The sequence below is a fragment of the Plectropomus leopardus genome, chromosome 11, assembly GCF_008729295.1.
Source record: "Plectropomus leopardus isolate mb chromosome 11, YSFRI_Pleo_2.0, whole genome shotgun sequence".
In the NCBI taxonomy this organism is placed as follows: domain Eukaryota; kingdom Metazoa; phylum Chordata; class Actinopteri; order Perciformes; family Serranidae; genus Plectropomus; species Plectropomus leopardus.
This window is the reverse complement of record NC_056473.1, coordinates 5,339,421-5,355,260: the sequence shown is the minus strand read 5'-3', so window position 1 is coordinate 5,355,260 and position 15,840 is coordinate 5,339,421. Positions and strand designations below refer to the sequence as shown.

Sequence of the window (15,840 nt, the reverse complement as noted above, 5' to 3'; positions counted from 1 at the left end):
AAGTTTGGGGGGAGAAACGTAAAATATATATATATATTTTAGGTGTTATAAATATATAAGATAAAAAACTGACATAAATAAAAATATGTTATGGTATTTTAATTGTATGGTAATTATATATATAGTTTTTCCCCTAGTTTTTTTCATTTCCACATTTTTTCCTAGCTTTTTAAAAATTATTTTCTAAATCTACTCATTGACATTTATTTATTTACAAATTTATTATCATGTTGCCCACTGCCTTATTCCAATGTTTCTGAAAGAAATCACACCAATGTCCTCAGGATTCAAAGCTTTAAATACTTTTGAAGGGCAAGCTCCAGTCGTTCCAGGTTTTAAAGGGTTAATACAGCAGGGTTTAGAAAGAGGCTTTATTGGCATGGGAAACATCCATTTCTATTGCCAAAGCAAATGTAAAATAAAAACAAGAATCAAGGGCACAATGAGTAAAGATAAGCAGAATCTGGTTTATAAACACTGTGCTGGTAATCAGGTAACACCTCTGACACACACACCAAATGAGAGAAAATGTACCTCAAAGCCCGTTTCACACTGTTTCAAAGACACATGTCGTTCAACTTGTAAATCATAGCAAAATGGTGCACATCACTTTGACATTGAATATACCCAAGATTTAAAATTTGACAGCGGCCACATGATTGGCTGATAGAGATTGTGGCACAATGTGATTGGCTTCACTGGAAGAGCAAACGCCCATCATCAGCTGATGAAAAAAGCAGGATGAGTGAGACAGGGAGACAGAGAGCTGTGAATGAAAGAAGCATGAAGAAACTCCCCCTGATTAAATGTGTGCTGAGTTTCACTTGTAGAATAATTGATTAATTAATCGGCAGAAAATGAATCAGCAGCTATTTCAATTTATAATTCATTGTTTGAATCAATTTTTCAGAAAAAAAATCACTGCTTCCAGACTCTCAGCTGTGAAAATTTGCTGTTTCTGAGCCTCATTTAACAGTAAACCTAATGTCTTTAGAGTTTTGGACCATTGGCAGGACAACACAAGCTATTTAAAGACATTACCTTTGCCTGTAGGACATTTTGTTCACTGAACGATTGAACAATCAAGAAAATAATCTGCAGCTTAACTGACGATAAAAATAATAGTTGCAGCTCTGCTCCCATCAACCTCTAGACAGCTTCACCAAGCAAACTCAGCTAAACCCGTTATGTGTTTATTACCGAGCTCCAAATGACTAAAGGTGAGCTGGTGAATATAGGAAAGCATCTAGGAGGGCTGTCTCATTGCAGTATGTGTCATAATAACATAACCCTGCGATGCTTATGTTGAGGGAATATACAGCTACTGGACCACAATGTTTAGTTCAAATAAGTCGGAAATGAAAGAAAATCAACAAGTATGTGATAAACCTTTCTGTTATCAGTTTTTATATTGTTTGTATAGACATGACAAATACATGTTTGTACTACTACTACTAATACTACAACTATTACTACAACAACTACAACTACTACTATTACTAAAAATAATAATAATGATGATGATGAGAATAAAGGAATTTGGGGGCGGGGGGGGCGGGGGGGTTGAATAAAGAAAAAACTATATATAAAGCAGGCTGGTTTTTTGTATGTATAGACATTACCAATAGATCCTTATATTTATAATAATAATAATAATGACATATTTTTTGTTTGGATAGACATGACAATACATCCATATGTTAGTAATAATAATAATAATGATGATGATAATAATAATAATAATAATTATGTATTTTTATTGGGTTTTGAATAGAGAAAAACATACCATTACATAAAACAATATATAAAACAGTGCAATGCACACAGTACACACCCTTACACATACAAGATGCAAAACAAAAATTGAAATTTGAAAATAAAAACAAAACATAAAAAAATCCCAGAATGAAATAAAATTTCAGAAAGATTGCATTTTCATTTAAGTTGCAGAAGGTCTCCCAACATATAGCAGAAATTAATGCCAGATCTTGTGAAAACTTTCAATTGCACCCCCAGTGGTGTTTCTATATTGTTTAGTTTTGAGGTGCATCATTATATCCTCCATCCAGCGCTTGTGTGAAGGTTGTGATGTCTTTTTCCAGCTGAGTAGAATGAGTCACCATGCAAGGGGTTTGGATCCGTATGTTTATGAAGAAAGATAAATGATCAGCTGGACTGAGCGAGCTGTCTGCGATGCAGCTGTAATGTTTGTCCTACACAGTGTATTTATCAGCCAGAAGCTTTCTCTCGTCACTTCTTGGGCTTACCAACAGGTTTGGTTACACTTTGATTAATGTTCTGGGAGGTTCATATTGACAGGCGATATGAATTTTGTTCTGCCGTGTCGCCGGCTTCATATTTGTCTCACAGAAGCTTTGCACAGAGGAGTGTTTGTCGATTTGAAACAAAAGCGTAGTGGCTCACACACACTATCTGAGGTCCTCTCTGTGTGGAGTTTGTATGTTCTTCCTGTGTTTGTGTGCCCATTACTCTGAATGCGTGTGATCGATTGTCTGATGATGTTAGCTCTGTGATGGATAGCAACACCTGATTTTTGCTCAGGGCATGCTGAGATACAAAGCTGCAGCCTACGGCCCTGAGCAGGAATGAAGAAAGGAATTGAATGAATTTAAAAGATACGGCTTGGGATATTGCGTTATTTTTCTTTTTCTTTTTTTATGATTGTGAAAACATCCCATGAAAAGATCAAAACAAACACGTCCATCTCTAGAATAACTTTTGACTTCTGTGGCTTTTTCTGTGGCTCCCGGCGCTATGACAGCTCATTTATTCTCACCGCAAATAGAAATAGAGTCATGAAAATATGCTTTAATTTTTTAAAAAGTTTGAAATAATTCTACATGGCTGAAACAAATGTAGCTTTTAGCAAACACTTAAATGAGAGAATTAAGAATATATTTTGTCTGCTAGTGAACTGCTTCCTAACCAAAGCTTCACAGGGGATCATGGGGTTTTCTTGATTTTAGGAAGCTTAAGAAAACCAACATATAGACAGTAGTTCCAATTTCACCATTTCATTCATTTCTGTGAAGAAAATACAACGAAATTGTTATTTTTTAAAAGACTAGAATGTTGTAAATTTTATCACGTAGCATAAGGGTACAGTTATTTCTGAATACAAGCTGTATTCACAGCCTTCACTCCCTGCTTAACAGCCTCAGATTCAGTTTCATACTTAATTGTCGTCTGTGGAGGAAATTTGTTTTCATCGTCTGTACAAGTAAACACTCAATTAACACACAAGATGTGCACAAACAAGAACATCACAGTAAACATAAAAGATGTCGGTAACAATATGCCTACGCTATTTGAAACAGTTATGGCTGTGGGCACAAAACTCCTCCCAACATGGGATTTCTTGAACAGTGGTTTCCAATATTTGCGGCCAGAGAGGAGGAGGATAATGCATACTATATAAAAAGAGTACACAATTAAAACAACTAAAGAGCTAATAGAATAATGGACATCTGCAAAAAAGTAGCCTATTAAGTATGTATGATAGTGTATAATGTGTGTGTGTGTGTGTGTGTGTGTGTGTGTGTGTGTGTGTGTGTGTGTGTATAGACATAGAATCATATGAAAAGCTACTTGTTTTACACAACTTCCTGCAGATACCACGATCACTATTTGGGGTAATTGTACAGTTAAGTTGTTCCCTAGCCTTTTGCATTGAATATAATGTGAAATATCCATAAAACATGTCACTTAGTCAGGGGTTGTCAGTTTACTCAATGATAGAAAAAGGGGTTTCCTTATGGGAAAAGGTTGGGAGATACTGCACGAATGAGTATGTAGCTGCAACATGACAATGTTTTATGGATTGACTCAGTGTAAGCTACAGAGCCCATGCTCTTGATAATGAAGAGGCATGTTTCTGTGTGCAACAGTGTGGCTCAATGATGTGTTTTTAATCGTTTTTTGACGACAATTGAGCTCTATGGCACAGAGGAATAAGCTACATCAGGCTTTGGCTTCACAGTATTTGTAGGATCGATTCATGTTGGGTTTGATGTTTTTGTGGGATTTGTTGATAGTAGAATAATAAGACTTTCATGGTACTCACCCTTTAAGCAAAAAGGGGTTTTAGGGTTAGGCACGAGCTGAATATGAATGTCAGAACATTTTCATGGCATTAAGCAATTCATTCATGGGTGTCATTTCCAGAAATATAGAATATTCATGACGCACAATCATATATCTTACAGAAATCCATTCGTTTTACAATTGCTTGCGTTTATTTGATGTGATTTTCAAGGATAAATGCTGGTGCATATTCCTCTTTTGTGTTATCACTCTGCTCTGTCTGATGCCTCTTCTCTGTGTGCCTGCAGGCTGTGAGAGTGACTACTGGGGACCTCATTGCAGTAATCGGTGCCAGTGCCAGAATGGGGCTAAGTGTAACCCCATCACAGGTGCCTGTGTGTGCACTGATGGGTACCAGGGATGGCGATGTGAGGAGCTTTGTGAGCACGGTTACTATGGCAAGGCATGCCAACTACCCTGCCAGTGTCTCAATGGTGCCACCTGCAACCACGAGACAGGAGAGTGCATCTGTGCACCGGGGTATTCAGGGGCTTTGTGAGTACCAGCAACGTGTTTATTCCATTGCCACTTTCCTTTGGGTGTCTAAAATATCTCTATAAATACATTATATATATACAATTTGTTGTTTGTGCGAGTGTTCTTTTGATAAAAAGAACTGCAGGCAGACATTTGACTCTTGACTTGTGTGGTGACAGCTGCGGAGAGCGCTGCCCCTCCGGGAGTCACGGGCCTCAATGTGAGCAGCGCTGCCCCTGTCAGAACGGAGGAACATGCCACCACATCACTGGAGATTGTTCCTGCCCCACTGGGTGGACGGTAGGTCACTCAAGCAAAGATGTGGGGGCCATGAGGAAGAAAGGCCAGGGAGAAGGAAAAGGTTAAATGTTGTTGGTGTTCAGGGGAAAAAATGTTAATCCTGCTCATGTAGTTTTTACAGCAGAGACAGACATGTTGAGAACATGAATCTTTGGATCAATATTCTGTGTTTAATTATAAATGAGAGCATGGGATTCTCTGCTCCTTGCTAGTGCAAAAAGAATTGGGTGTGCCTTACAAAGTAATGTCAAGTGAGCACAGCCACCCACAGACAACAGCATAAAGTGTTATTTTATGGACGTCCCAGTGGCCTAGTGTTTTCAAGCAACATTCCAAGCTCGATTTCAGCAGGGGACCTTTGTTGCAGGACGTCTTGTTTTCAATCTACCCGCATGTCTGTCTCTGCTGTCAAACTATGAATGAAGGCAGTAAAGCAAAAATAAAACCAGCCACCAGAAGAAAATGCTGACATTGTACATTTTTGCAAACCACAGATTTGTTACATTTGTACATTTAATACAAGGGCTGGATTCAAACCTGCAGCGGCTACAGTGAGGACGCAGCCAGTGTATTTTGGGCGTTTAAAGCCCAAACATGATTTTCCTTACCATAAACATAAGCAAGTGGTTATTGTGCCTATACATGACCATCATTAACCACAGCAATGCTGTAATCAGTGGTGAAAGAAGTATTCAGTTCCTTTACTGAAGTACCAATACCACCTTATGAAAATGCCCAACAAAACCCTTACAATTATTAGGAAAAAAACATCTAAAAAATACTAAAAAAGTACTTAAAAAAACAAACAAAAACAAAACAAAAAACAGAAAACCCCCCATAAAAACCTAAGAATTATTTTATATAAAAAAAAAGGATTTAAATGTTTATCAGAATAGTTGCCAATTAATTTTGACAGTCAGAATATTGATGAATTAACTAATCATTTCAGCTGTACTTATATAAAGCGTGGTAATCTAATTTATAACAAAAGATTTTTGAATATAAAAAAATCTTAGTTTGTAAAGTAACCAAAGCTATATAGATGTAATGACTACACTATTTCCCGCTTAAATGAAGTGGAGTAAAAGTATAAAGTGGCATGAAAAGAAATACTCAAGTAGAGTACATTTACCCCAAATTTGTACTTAAGTACAATACTTGAGTAAATGTACTTAGTTACATTCGACCATTGGCTGTAATGACAATATATGTTATAAATGAATTTGTATCTCAGTATTTCTGTATTCTCATATTATTCTTATCTTATTCTTCCTTCTTAGTGAAGTGCAACAAAGCCCACATATATGTAGGGACCAGAGATTTTACAGGAACAGATACTGAGATATAAATATCTCTGAAGGTCAACAAATTACTCTTGTCTTATGCTTTGTATCAATGAGTTGCCCAACTCTACTTTAAGTCGATTAACTGCCAATACAGCAACAATTGGTTAACCAGTACATTAAACTATTCTAGTTCTGGTGTCCATGTTAATCCTATCACAGTACAGAGGTCACTTTTCCAATGTGTGAATAAACAGTATTTTGAACTATCTTACGATAAATAGCATCAAAAGAACTGTTTTTCTCAAATGTAACACTGCATTTTATGCTCTAAATAGAAGGATTTAAAGAACATGCCAGACACAGAAAACACAAACCGTATGTCCAAACTGTCCAACTATCAGCAAAACAAAGGTGTGAGAGTTTAGTCTTTTCTGTCCTGATGAGGTCGTGAGCGGTGTATCTCATGTGGCTCTCTGTTGGCTGTTTTTCAAAGGGTTCGGTGTGTGCCCAGCCGTGCCCTCTTGGCAAGTATGGCATCAACTGCAGCAAGGACTGTTCCTGTCGTAACGGCGGGCTGTGCGACCATGTCACGGGGCAGTGCCAGTGCGCAGCTGGCTTCAGTGGACGCAGGTACGCAGCTGACACCTCTGGCAGAGAGGCCACTGAATTATCATGCACAAAAGCCTTTTTGTGAAGCACTCTGCGCAAACTTTTGTGCTCCCACTTTGAAAATAGGTCAGACAATGGCATGATTTATTGATATTGGTATTTAATGCAAAAGGGGTTTATTTCACGCCGACAGTTAGACATAAAACAGTCACTCATTGACCTATTCTCTTTGTTGACGTCCAAATGAGCCACAAACCTGGCTGTTCTTTAAAAAGAGAAAGGAAATGCTTCGATAATCTCATGCTCAAGAGAAATAAGCATTTATAAATGCCCATTAGTCCATTTGAAGGTGGTATGGAAGCTTTTAATAGTGGTGTTTATGTTTAATTAATCTTATACTTCATGCTGGCCAGCAAGGTTTCATGTCTTCAGCCTTCATCCTCCTCCACTCCCAGCCTGCCCATTGATCTCACCATGGGCTACATGCTGTTTGGCTTCTGCTCATTAATTATAAGTAATGGGCTTATATTAAGGTCTCATTGAAATCCACAGATCTTTTTAGTTCCCCATGCCTGCCAGAGCAGCCCAGAGCAGCCTGGGTTTATTAGTTCAGCTGAAGCAATTGTCTGTTGGATGGAAACACTTCCTCGACAAGACCTTTCCTTTCCTTTATTATTTTGTAAAATTGCCCTCATTCATTTTGTCAGTGGCAGGTGAATTAACCTGCCAGGAGTAATCTGAGATTGTGTTAGCCCCCACCCTCCCCTGTCTAGTTTAATAATACCATTGTCCCCTGATAAAACTAAAGCTGGGGTAATTTAAACATGAAACATAACTCGCCCATTTTGTAATGTAATTGAGCTATTTGTAATAGCTTTGTTAGACTCTTGAGATTGATACTCCACCAGGATTTATGGTTAAGGCAGTATGTTTAAAGTGGAGATAAAATCCATTTTCTGATCTACTCCAGTTCTTCACACGGAGAAACTCGACAGTAATTGTAATTTCTGTGGTTGACGACGATTACTAAGTCTTGTCCAACTCCTGCGGAGATGTCCCGCCTGCTGATGGCGGGGGGCTGCTTTTAGGACTTCCCAGTCATGGACTTGTTGAAATTTGTCCATGGCAGCCTCAGATTTATTAAAATGTTTTCCAATTAAATATTCATTATTTGAATTATTAACTATAAAAAGACTGTTAATAATATAAGATTTTTACTAGCAGCTGAAAAGTTATATTCCAAAATGAAAAAAACACTTTTTTCAAATATTTAAAGAAACATTGCATGTACAAAAACCACCATCATGACAGTTAACACACTGGCAAAGCAACTTAAAAAACTTTGCAAGTTACCAAATAATCCACAGTGGAAGAAGCTGGTACTATAGCAATGCCGCTCTAGGGAGAAATATTTTGGTTAACTTAGATACTTAAAGAAGTACTTGAAACTGCTTTGTAAAAAATGAGTTATGTGTTATGAAATTATAACAAAATATAATAAAAAATGCCACTAAATGTATTTAAACTACTAGTTTAATTAATATATTCTTCACAACTCACCAACACTGGTAATTAATAAACGTCCTTTCCTTTCAAAATGGGCATTTTTTTAACAGAAGTTGGAACAACAGTTTTTAAAACTAACTAGAATTTCAGCTGATTAAAATATATCCACAATTCATATTTAGTGTTTTCCATATCAATGTTTTAGTTGTAAAAAAAGTACAAGTAATAGATTGTGCAGCAGTAACGGCATGGTGGTATAATGAAATTGGCATAACACCATAAAAAATATATATTAAATAAAATAATCATTACTCCTTCATCATGTACTTGAAGGATATAAAATTTGTACCTTTTTTTAGGCCAGCAACTGGTGTTTATCCTCACTGTTAAATAATTTGTCAGCTGATTTAATGATTAATCATATGAAATGCCCCAAAATAGTGAAAAATCCACTGCTCTGGTTTCTGAGAGTACAAGGGATTTCAGACAAATAAATAATTTAAAAAAATGTTGAGGTAGGAGCTTTCCTGGGTTCAAATCATGTTTGTTTGAGGTACTCTTTGGATAAGAATACATGTAGGCACAAAACTCACCAATAAACTCCAAGGCAACCTCTTTTGAAACAATTGAAATGCCTTTGTTATGCCTTTATTATTGTTGTTAGGAGTTAGGAGTTTAACATTTTAATTGTTTTAAAAGAAAGTGCTTTGTGAAAACAAATGATTTGCTTTGGCTAACCAACAGTTTAAAACCCAAAGATTAAATTAATAATTATATAAAACAGAGAACATGAGCAAAACTTCACATAAACAATTAATTTATTATCACTGTTGCTGCTGATTTATTTTCTGTGGATCAAACTGATTAATCAACTAATTGTTTCTGCTTCACTGTTTACAATATATTTTGTGTACAGGGGTGCTTAAACTTCTTAAACATTTGAATTTTATTTCTCTTTTTTCTCAAAATTGCATTGCATTTTTTGGAGCACCAATTTAAAAGACAGTGTGATTTCCCCCCAGGTGTCAGGATGACTGTCCTGTGGGCACCTTTGGGCCGCAGTGCAACCAGAAGTGTGAGTGTCAGAATGGAGCCAAGTGTCACCACATCAATGGAGCCTGTCTGTGCGAAACAGGCTTTAAAGGCCCTAATTGCCAGGAGAGATTCTGTCCCCCGGGCCTCTACGGCCTCATCTGTGACAAGTACTGCCCCTGTAATACCACCAACACCGTGAGGTAAGTGAGACATCAGCACAAGGCCGCACACAGCTTTACTCTGACCAAGCCCTGAAGCGGAGCCCCCAGTAGCTCCCTCTGAATTAAGATTTCTCCAGCTCTAATTTTGCTTCATCTCAGCTCTAAGCCAGCGCTCATTCTGAAGTCTGGACACCTCTTAGCCATGTCATCCAGTTAGCTTTTAATCGCGACCTTTGCTTCATTCATAATTTCTCAGCAGCATTCATAGTTAATGCAATGTTAATGCTCTGATTCCGGCTGGAGTTGGGCACCAACCGTAGAAGTCATTACAGACTGAAGGAGAAAAGGGACACCTCATCTATCTGAGACAAGCACGTAGACACATGGATGGATGAATTGCTGTTGGCGCAGACTTCACACTTTGACCCTGCTCACAAATGAAGTGTTGATGCTCTCCGAGCTGAAACTTTGCCTCACTCTTCCTGCTGTTGTCCCATCTTTCTTTCTCATTATGTTGTAGCTGCCACCCGCTTTCTGGTGAATGCACCTGCTCTGCAGGATGGACAGGGCTCTACTGTAATGAGACCTGCCCTCCTGGATACTACGGAGAGGGATGCATGCTACCTTGTAGCTGCACCAACGGAGCCGACTGCCATCCTGTCACAGGCACATGTATATGTGCTCCTGGGTTCATGGTGAGCATCACATACCCTCTCTGGTATTCATCTATACTTAAACCAGTGGCTGCTGACATGCAAATGTTCTGTTGTTATCTAACATGTTATATGTTATATAGTTATTTATTTAATTTAATTTGACCTTTGTTTTGTCTGTCTTGTTTTGTCAATATTCAGTGAAGAGAGAAAACTTAGGAGAGGAGAAAGAAAAGAAAAAAAATGGAAAAACTAATGTATGTAAGGCCCAAAATCTGTGAATCAGATCCCCTCTTCACTCCTCCACAGCAACAGCCTCTCGTCCAAATTTGGTCTCTTCTGGCTCCAAAAAACCAACATGGCAACAGCCTGAAATGCTGAAATCTAGGCTTAAAACAGCCAACCAATAGGTGACGTCACAGTAGCTACAGCCATTATTTATGAAGTCTATGGCACTCAGCACTCTAACTTTTGGATTTGAGAGAGTTGTTCATGTTTATATACATTTTTGGACTGTCTTAGACAATAGGCATAACATGTAGGAATTTTAAAAATGTCATAGTTGCCCTTTAATATTGCTCTGTGTTTTAAGTCATTTAACATGTTGCCTCGCCGCTCTCTGTTTTAATTTAATCACTGCATTAATTACGGCGTGACAACTTGTAATTATGTTGTTGGTTACATTCATTTTTCATAAACCTTCCATAGGTTAATTGTCACTGTAACCTTGCTCCCTGTAATTTTTGTTACACTTGCGAAAATCTTTAGTTTCATTAAATAATAATGATAAAAGGAGGGCTGTGTGAGGGTACCCATATTGTGTCTCTAATGCAGCTCTTTATTTGTGAAGGTTGTTGCTGTGATTTATATTTCATGTTATTTGTGGCCGTTGTAAAATGTTTTGCGTCAGTGTGGTCGTAATGTTCTGGAAGTGGTCCCGGCATTACTTTAGAAGCTTTCTGTACACAGGCAGGCAGAAGCAAGGTGAGACGTTTTATTATTGCCTTATTATAGATGTGCTCTGCCGCACCACAAGAAAATTCCTAGCTAAATGATTCATTCTGTGGTGCAGCTCTTTGCAGGCATTAATAATCAGCCGTGTGTATTTTACAAATACGCTTGAGACGCTTTAACTTGTGGCATCAGAAAGACAGCAACCTTGGATCTGTATTCCAGGACCAAATGGGAGAAAATTGAATCTCTGACCTATATAAGTGTCCGTTTTAGTGCTTTTTGTGCAGCCATATTGTGCCCATTTTACAACTGTCAAATTAGTTGGCTAACTTCAATCAGTTTTCCCATTGTATTTCTTGTCTTGCAATCTGAAGTTACAGAGCAACAGAGACCGAGAGGGTACATTTCTGCCAACATTACATTTCAGTGGAAATTGCTTGTGTCTTACAGCGGGCCACTGTGGTGAATTGAGCTACCGAGCGGGGCCGCAGACTGTGTCTTAATTTGCTCCACCTGTTCTCTTTGGCGGCTGCTGGGAAGGGCTGCCAGATCCATTAAACAGACCTAGAGGGCAGGAGCTGGATAGAAAAGGAGGCAGTCAGATGGGAACAGACACACCTCATATGGAGGATTGGTGTGTGTGTGTGTGTGTGTGTGTGTGTGTGTGTGTTTCAGAGGGGAGGGAGGGAAGGGGTGAGTACACATGGTAGTTTTTTGAGGGGAAAAAAATGCTGCTGTGCAAACAACACAGACATTTTGTTAGAAATTTCGGGCTGTGTTCCTAGCTAAATAAATTTAACAGGTAAGAGCCACCTCTTACCTGTTAAATTTTTTGTCACATGCATGGCAAATGATCATTATCACGCAGTGGGGCTATTTAAAAAAATGTGATTTATGATAGCGTCAAGGCTATGATTGCTGGTGAAGTCACTTCCCCAGGGGACAGCTGATAGGACTAAGCCTCCATGCTGCATCTTTGTTCTGGAGTCCCATCGGGGGGCAAACCAAGCAAAGTGTTAGAGCAGACTGAGCTCCTGCACGCTTGATTTAGCTCTAGTAATTGGACATGCTCTTTTTGACTGGGACAAAGTGATTACATGTTACCTATTCAGGCATTGTCCCTTGCAATCTGCAGTATGTCCTCAAAGTAACATTTCTTCTCTAAATATCTCCAGTTTGGCTTCAGTTTGCACGAATTCTGTTGATATGGTTTTATCTGATATGAGAATGCATTAGGAGTGGATTCCAGTTTACCTTTGTAGGTGGTGAAAACAAATCATTTTCCTATCTCTCAGGGCTTTCTAGCCTCATCAAAAGGTTCAGAGGTTCATTTTCTGTCTTGCTGCATGAATTTTAAATTGCAGTCACTCATCCAGCAGTTAGATGAACTGTTAAGGAGTGAGACTGATAGGTAATTAGTGGTGCCATTTGCATCTAGTCTCAATGGATACCAGGCTGATCAATGTTGTGTCAGCGAGAGGCTTTCTGGAAAAAGTGCTCTCCAATTACATTAAGATACTAATAGGTATGAATTTAGTGCCTTGGCCAAGGACGATCTGGCCACCTCTCAGCAGCTCAGGTCTGGTTGCAGCCTCCGTTGGCTGTGTAGTTATGTAAGGTCCTGCTGCTCTCGTGCGATGGACTGACAGGCCGTGTATTAATAATGATTCTCCACATACAGACTTCTATCCTTTGCGGCTCAGAAGGAATATGAATCAGTCGTCTAATGAGAGAGCTGCCTTCCCCCTCTTGAGAGCAGACCAACTACTGGTCTCGGCACCATGTGGGTGAAACCAAGTGGAATCTGGCGCAGCCAAGGATGCAGCAAAATCCATGTGGTCATTTGTGGCTGCATGACGTTTTATCCATGAGTCCAGTCACCAGTAAATTGCTTGTGCTCTGAAGACAGGCTGGAACCCCTCCCACCCCTTCCAGCCCCCCCCTGGCTGGTCGAACTTCTCCCCGCACTTAACAACTGTAACCGAACTGCTATTGTTAGCAGTCTTGAAGCTGTCATTTTCGGCAGAACAAAGGTTATTGCAACCGATTGATAAAAATTTCATTCACAGACAGCCGCTTTTATGTGGTGTACGGGGAGGAGAGATGTTTTAAGATGTGTGTTCTGCCCCTGGCGTCCACTGGCACATCTCCTCCTGCCTCCTGTTTAAACTGAGTTCAAAATGATAATGAGAGCAGTGAGCAGCCAGCAGTCCCACAGTGCTCTGGTGAGCGAAGCAAGAGCCACTCAGGACTCCTCTGGGCCACTAATTGGAACTCTAAATCATTGTGTCACCTGTCAGTCAAGGCAGGGTGTACAAAGGCGGGTGTGGGAATCCAAAGACTGGCTGTGATCTTCAGCTTAGGGAGGGACAAGACTAGTGGAGGTGGGCTGTGCTCGGCCTTCAAAGCAGAGAAATTCTAATGACAGCGGGCTGCAGAGGACAGCGAAGGAGTACATGGAGTACTCCTTCGCTGTCCTCTGCAGCCTCCTTTACCACTCTAATGCAACGTTAAGGGACTTAAAGGCTGCGCCAGCATGGCTGCCGATCTCCTGTTGGTGTGCCTATTAAAAGTAGATTGAGAGTTGGCTTCGGTCTTTGGGATCCTGCCGCTCCACTCTCTATCCAGCTCACCGTGGAGCTTATTTGTTTGGGTTCTGCTTCTCCTCAGCTTGGTTTCATCACGTTGTCGTTCTTAGCACTGCTAACTCCCACTGTTGTCCTGAGGCAGGTGGAGACAGCCATGTGCTCCCTCTGATGCACATGCTGTCACCAGCTGCTTTGGCTCAGGGAGGTTTATAGTGTTTTCTCAGATCCTTACCCCTTTTTTGTGCATATGCTTCAACAAACCAGTAGGAGTTGCTAATTAGGGGAAAAGGACATAATTTTGTAACACTTGTTTTTTGGATGTAGGGTCAAAATAAGGGATTGACCACTGCATCATTTTACCCTGGAATTTAATCACTCTTGATGGTCCCACTCTCGTGTGTCTACAAAATCCCTGCTGCAGTGTATAGTTTTATGGATCTGTACATCTTCCAACAAGCATTTCACCAAGAAAGGACTGAATTTTAAGTTTATTTATAACAGTAACGGTTGTTTAGATGGGTAGCACAGAGGTGTAGTGGTAAGCACTGTTGCCTCCCTTGGCACCCTCACGCAAGAGGGTGCCAAGTTAGCACACAGTTTAGGGTGAGGTTTTGGACCTTGGGTGAGAGGGGCCCTTCTGTGTGGAGATTTCATGTTCTCCCAGTGTCAGCGTGGGTTTTTTTCTGGGTTCTCTACAATCATGGTATCATTGATTTTCAAATTAAAATCAAAAATTAAAAAAAGGAAAGAACAAAAAAAGTTATTTTTGTCAATACTTGTTTCCAAAACCAAAATAATAAAAAAAATAATAACAATTCATTTTTCCAAGCTGCTATTTTTTATTATTATTATTGTTTTGGTTTAGGGAATGAATATTACACCTCTTTTGGTTTTATGTTGAAAAACAAATGAACAAATCATACACAGATTCTCCAACTTCCCACAGTCCAAAGGCATGCAGGTCAGGTTAACTGGTGACTCTAAATTAGCCATAGGTGTGAATATGAGGGTGAATGGTTTTCTGGGATAGGCTCCAGCCCCCCCATGACCCTTAAGAGGATAAGCGGTTACAGCCAATAAATAAATTAATGAATGGCTGTATTAATTAATTATGCTTGGGTGGTGTAAAGACATTACAGTATACTCATACACTATATAAAATAAGGGATGTTGCTATTGTGAAGTCACCAGTTGGCAGTGGTGGACAACGTTCACAACTCTCTTACTTGAGTCAGCATATAGATACTCCTGATCAAATTTACTCCAATGCAAGTGAAAGTTGCAAATAATTCAAATTATTACTTGAATTAAAGAACTAGGGTACTAACTTTTAAAAAACCTTAAGTATTCAAGGTACTTTTTTCACCTCAATGGATTGTTGTATATTGTCACAATACATTTGCAGAACTTAAGACTCTAAAACAGCCCACTGAATGCAGTGACTTGCTTGAAAAGACTGTAGAATGAAACGCTTATTGAATACACTAAGAAAGCGGAAACATCCACAGAAACAAAAACTGCAACACTTGTTGTTCTCTGATCTTTTTAACTGCTAGCTCAAAACAAATGTCTTCTCATTCTTTGGCCCATGCCTAGTTCGGCAAACATTAACCTCCACCCAAGTCCAAAACTTAACTTCTGTTGCCAGTGCAAACAGTTTGTTGTGGATTTAAGGACTTCTGCATTTTAGAAGAGACAAAAACATCATTAATTCAAAGCAGATGGAAAGAGTAACAAGCGCTTTCATTTAAATGTAGTGGAGTCAAAACTACAATATTTGTCTTCACTTGTAGTGTAGTCAAAGTAATTTGTTTAAAAAATAATAATACTCAAGTAAAGTACAGATACTAAAAAACTGTACTAAAGTAACTTACCTAAGTAAATGTATTTTGATACTGTCCACCACTGCCCACTGGCTTGTGGACTCCCATTTTGACTTTGGCATTTCAGCCATCACCATCATGTTATTTGGAGCCAGAAATGACCACATTTGGATGAGAGGGTAAGGCAATGAAGGACCGAGAGGTGGACCTGATACACAGACTGTGGTGAAACCTCACAGTCAGTCACTCAAGCGGTCCCACCCTTAAATATCCATAACTTTAATCCTTATAAAATGTAAAAGGGTTAGTTCACCCTTATGATTGAAATAATCTATACAGACCAA

At 39.2% G+C, this 15,840-nt stretch overlaps 1 protein-coding gene across 1 annotated transcript in view; it reads left to right on the top strand.

Annotated features, from left to right (window-relative positions):
• The window catches only part of megf11 (multiple EGF-like-domains 11), a 77,925-nt gene that overhangs the window by 41,137 nt on the left and 20,948 nt on the right, over positions 1-15,840 (top strand). Inside the window, exons 7-11 of the mRNA XM_042496285.1 lie at positions 4,353-4,599; positions 4,761-4,881; positions 6,661-6,797; positions 9,305-9,517; positions 9,999-10,173. Of these exons, the coding sequence (XP_042352219.1) occupies positions 4,353-4,599; positions 4,761-4,881; positions 6,661-6,797; positions 9,305-9,517; positions 9,999-10,173 (893 nt within the window). The remainder of the gene's footprint in view (positions 1-4,352; positions 4,600-4,760; positions 4,882-6,660; positions 6,798-9,304; positions 9,518-9,998; positions 10,174-15,840) is intronic.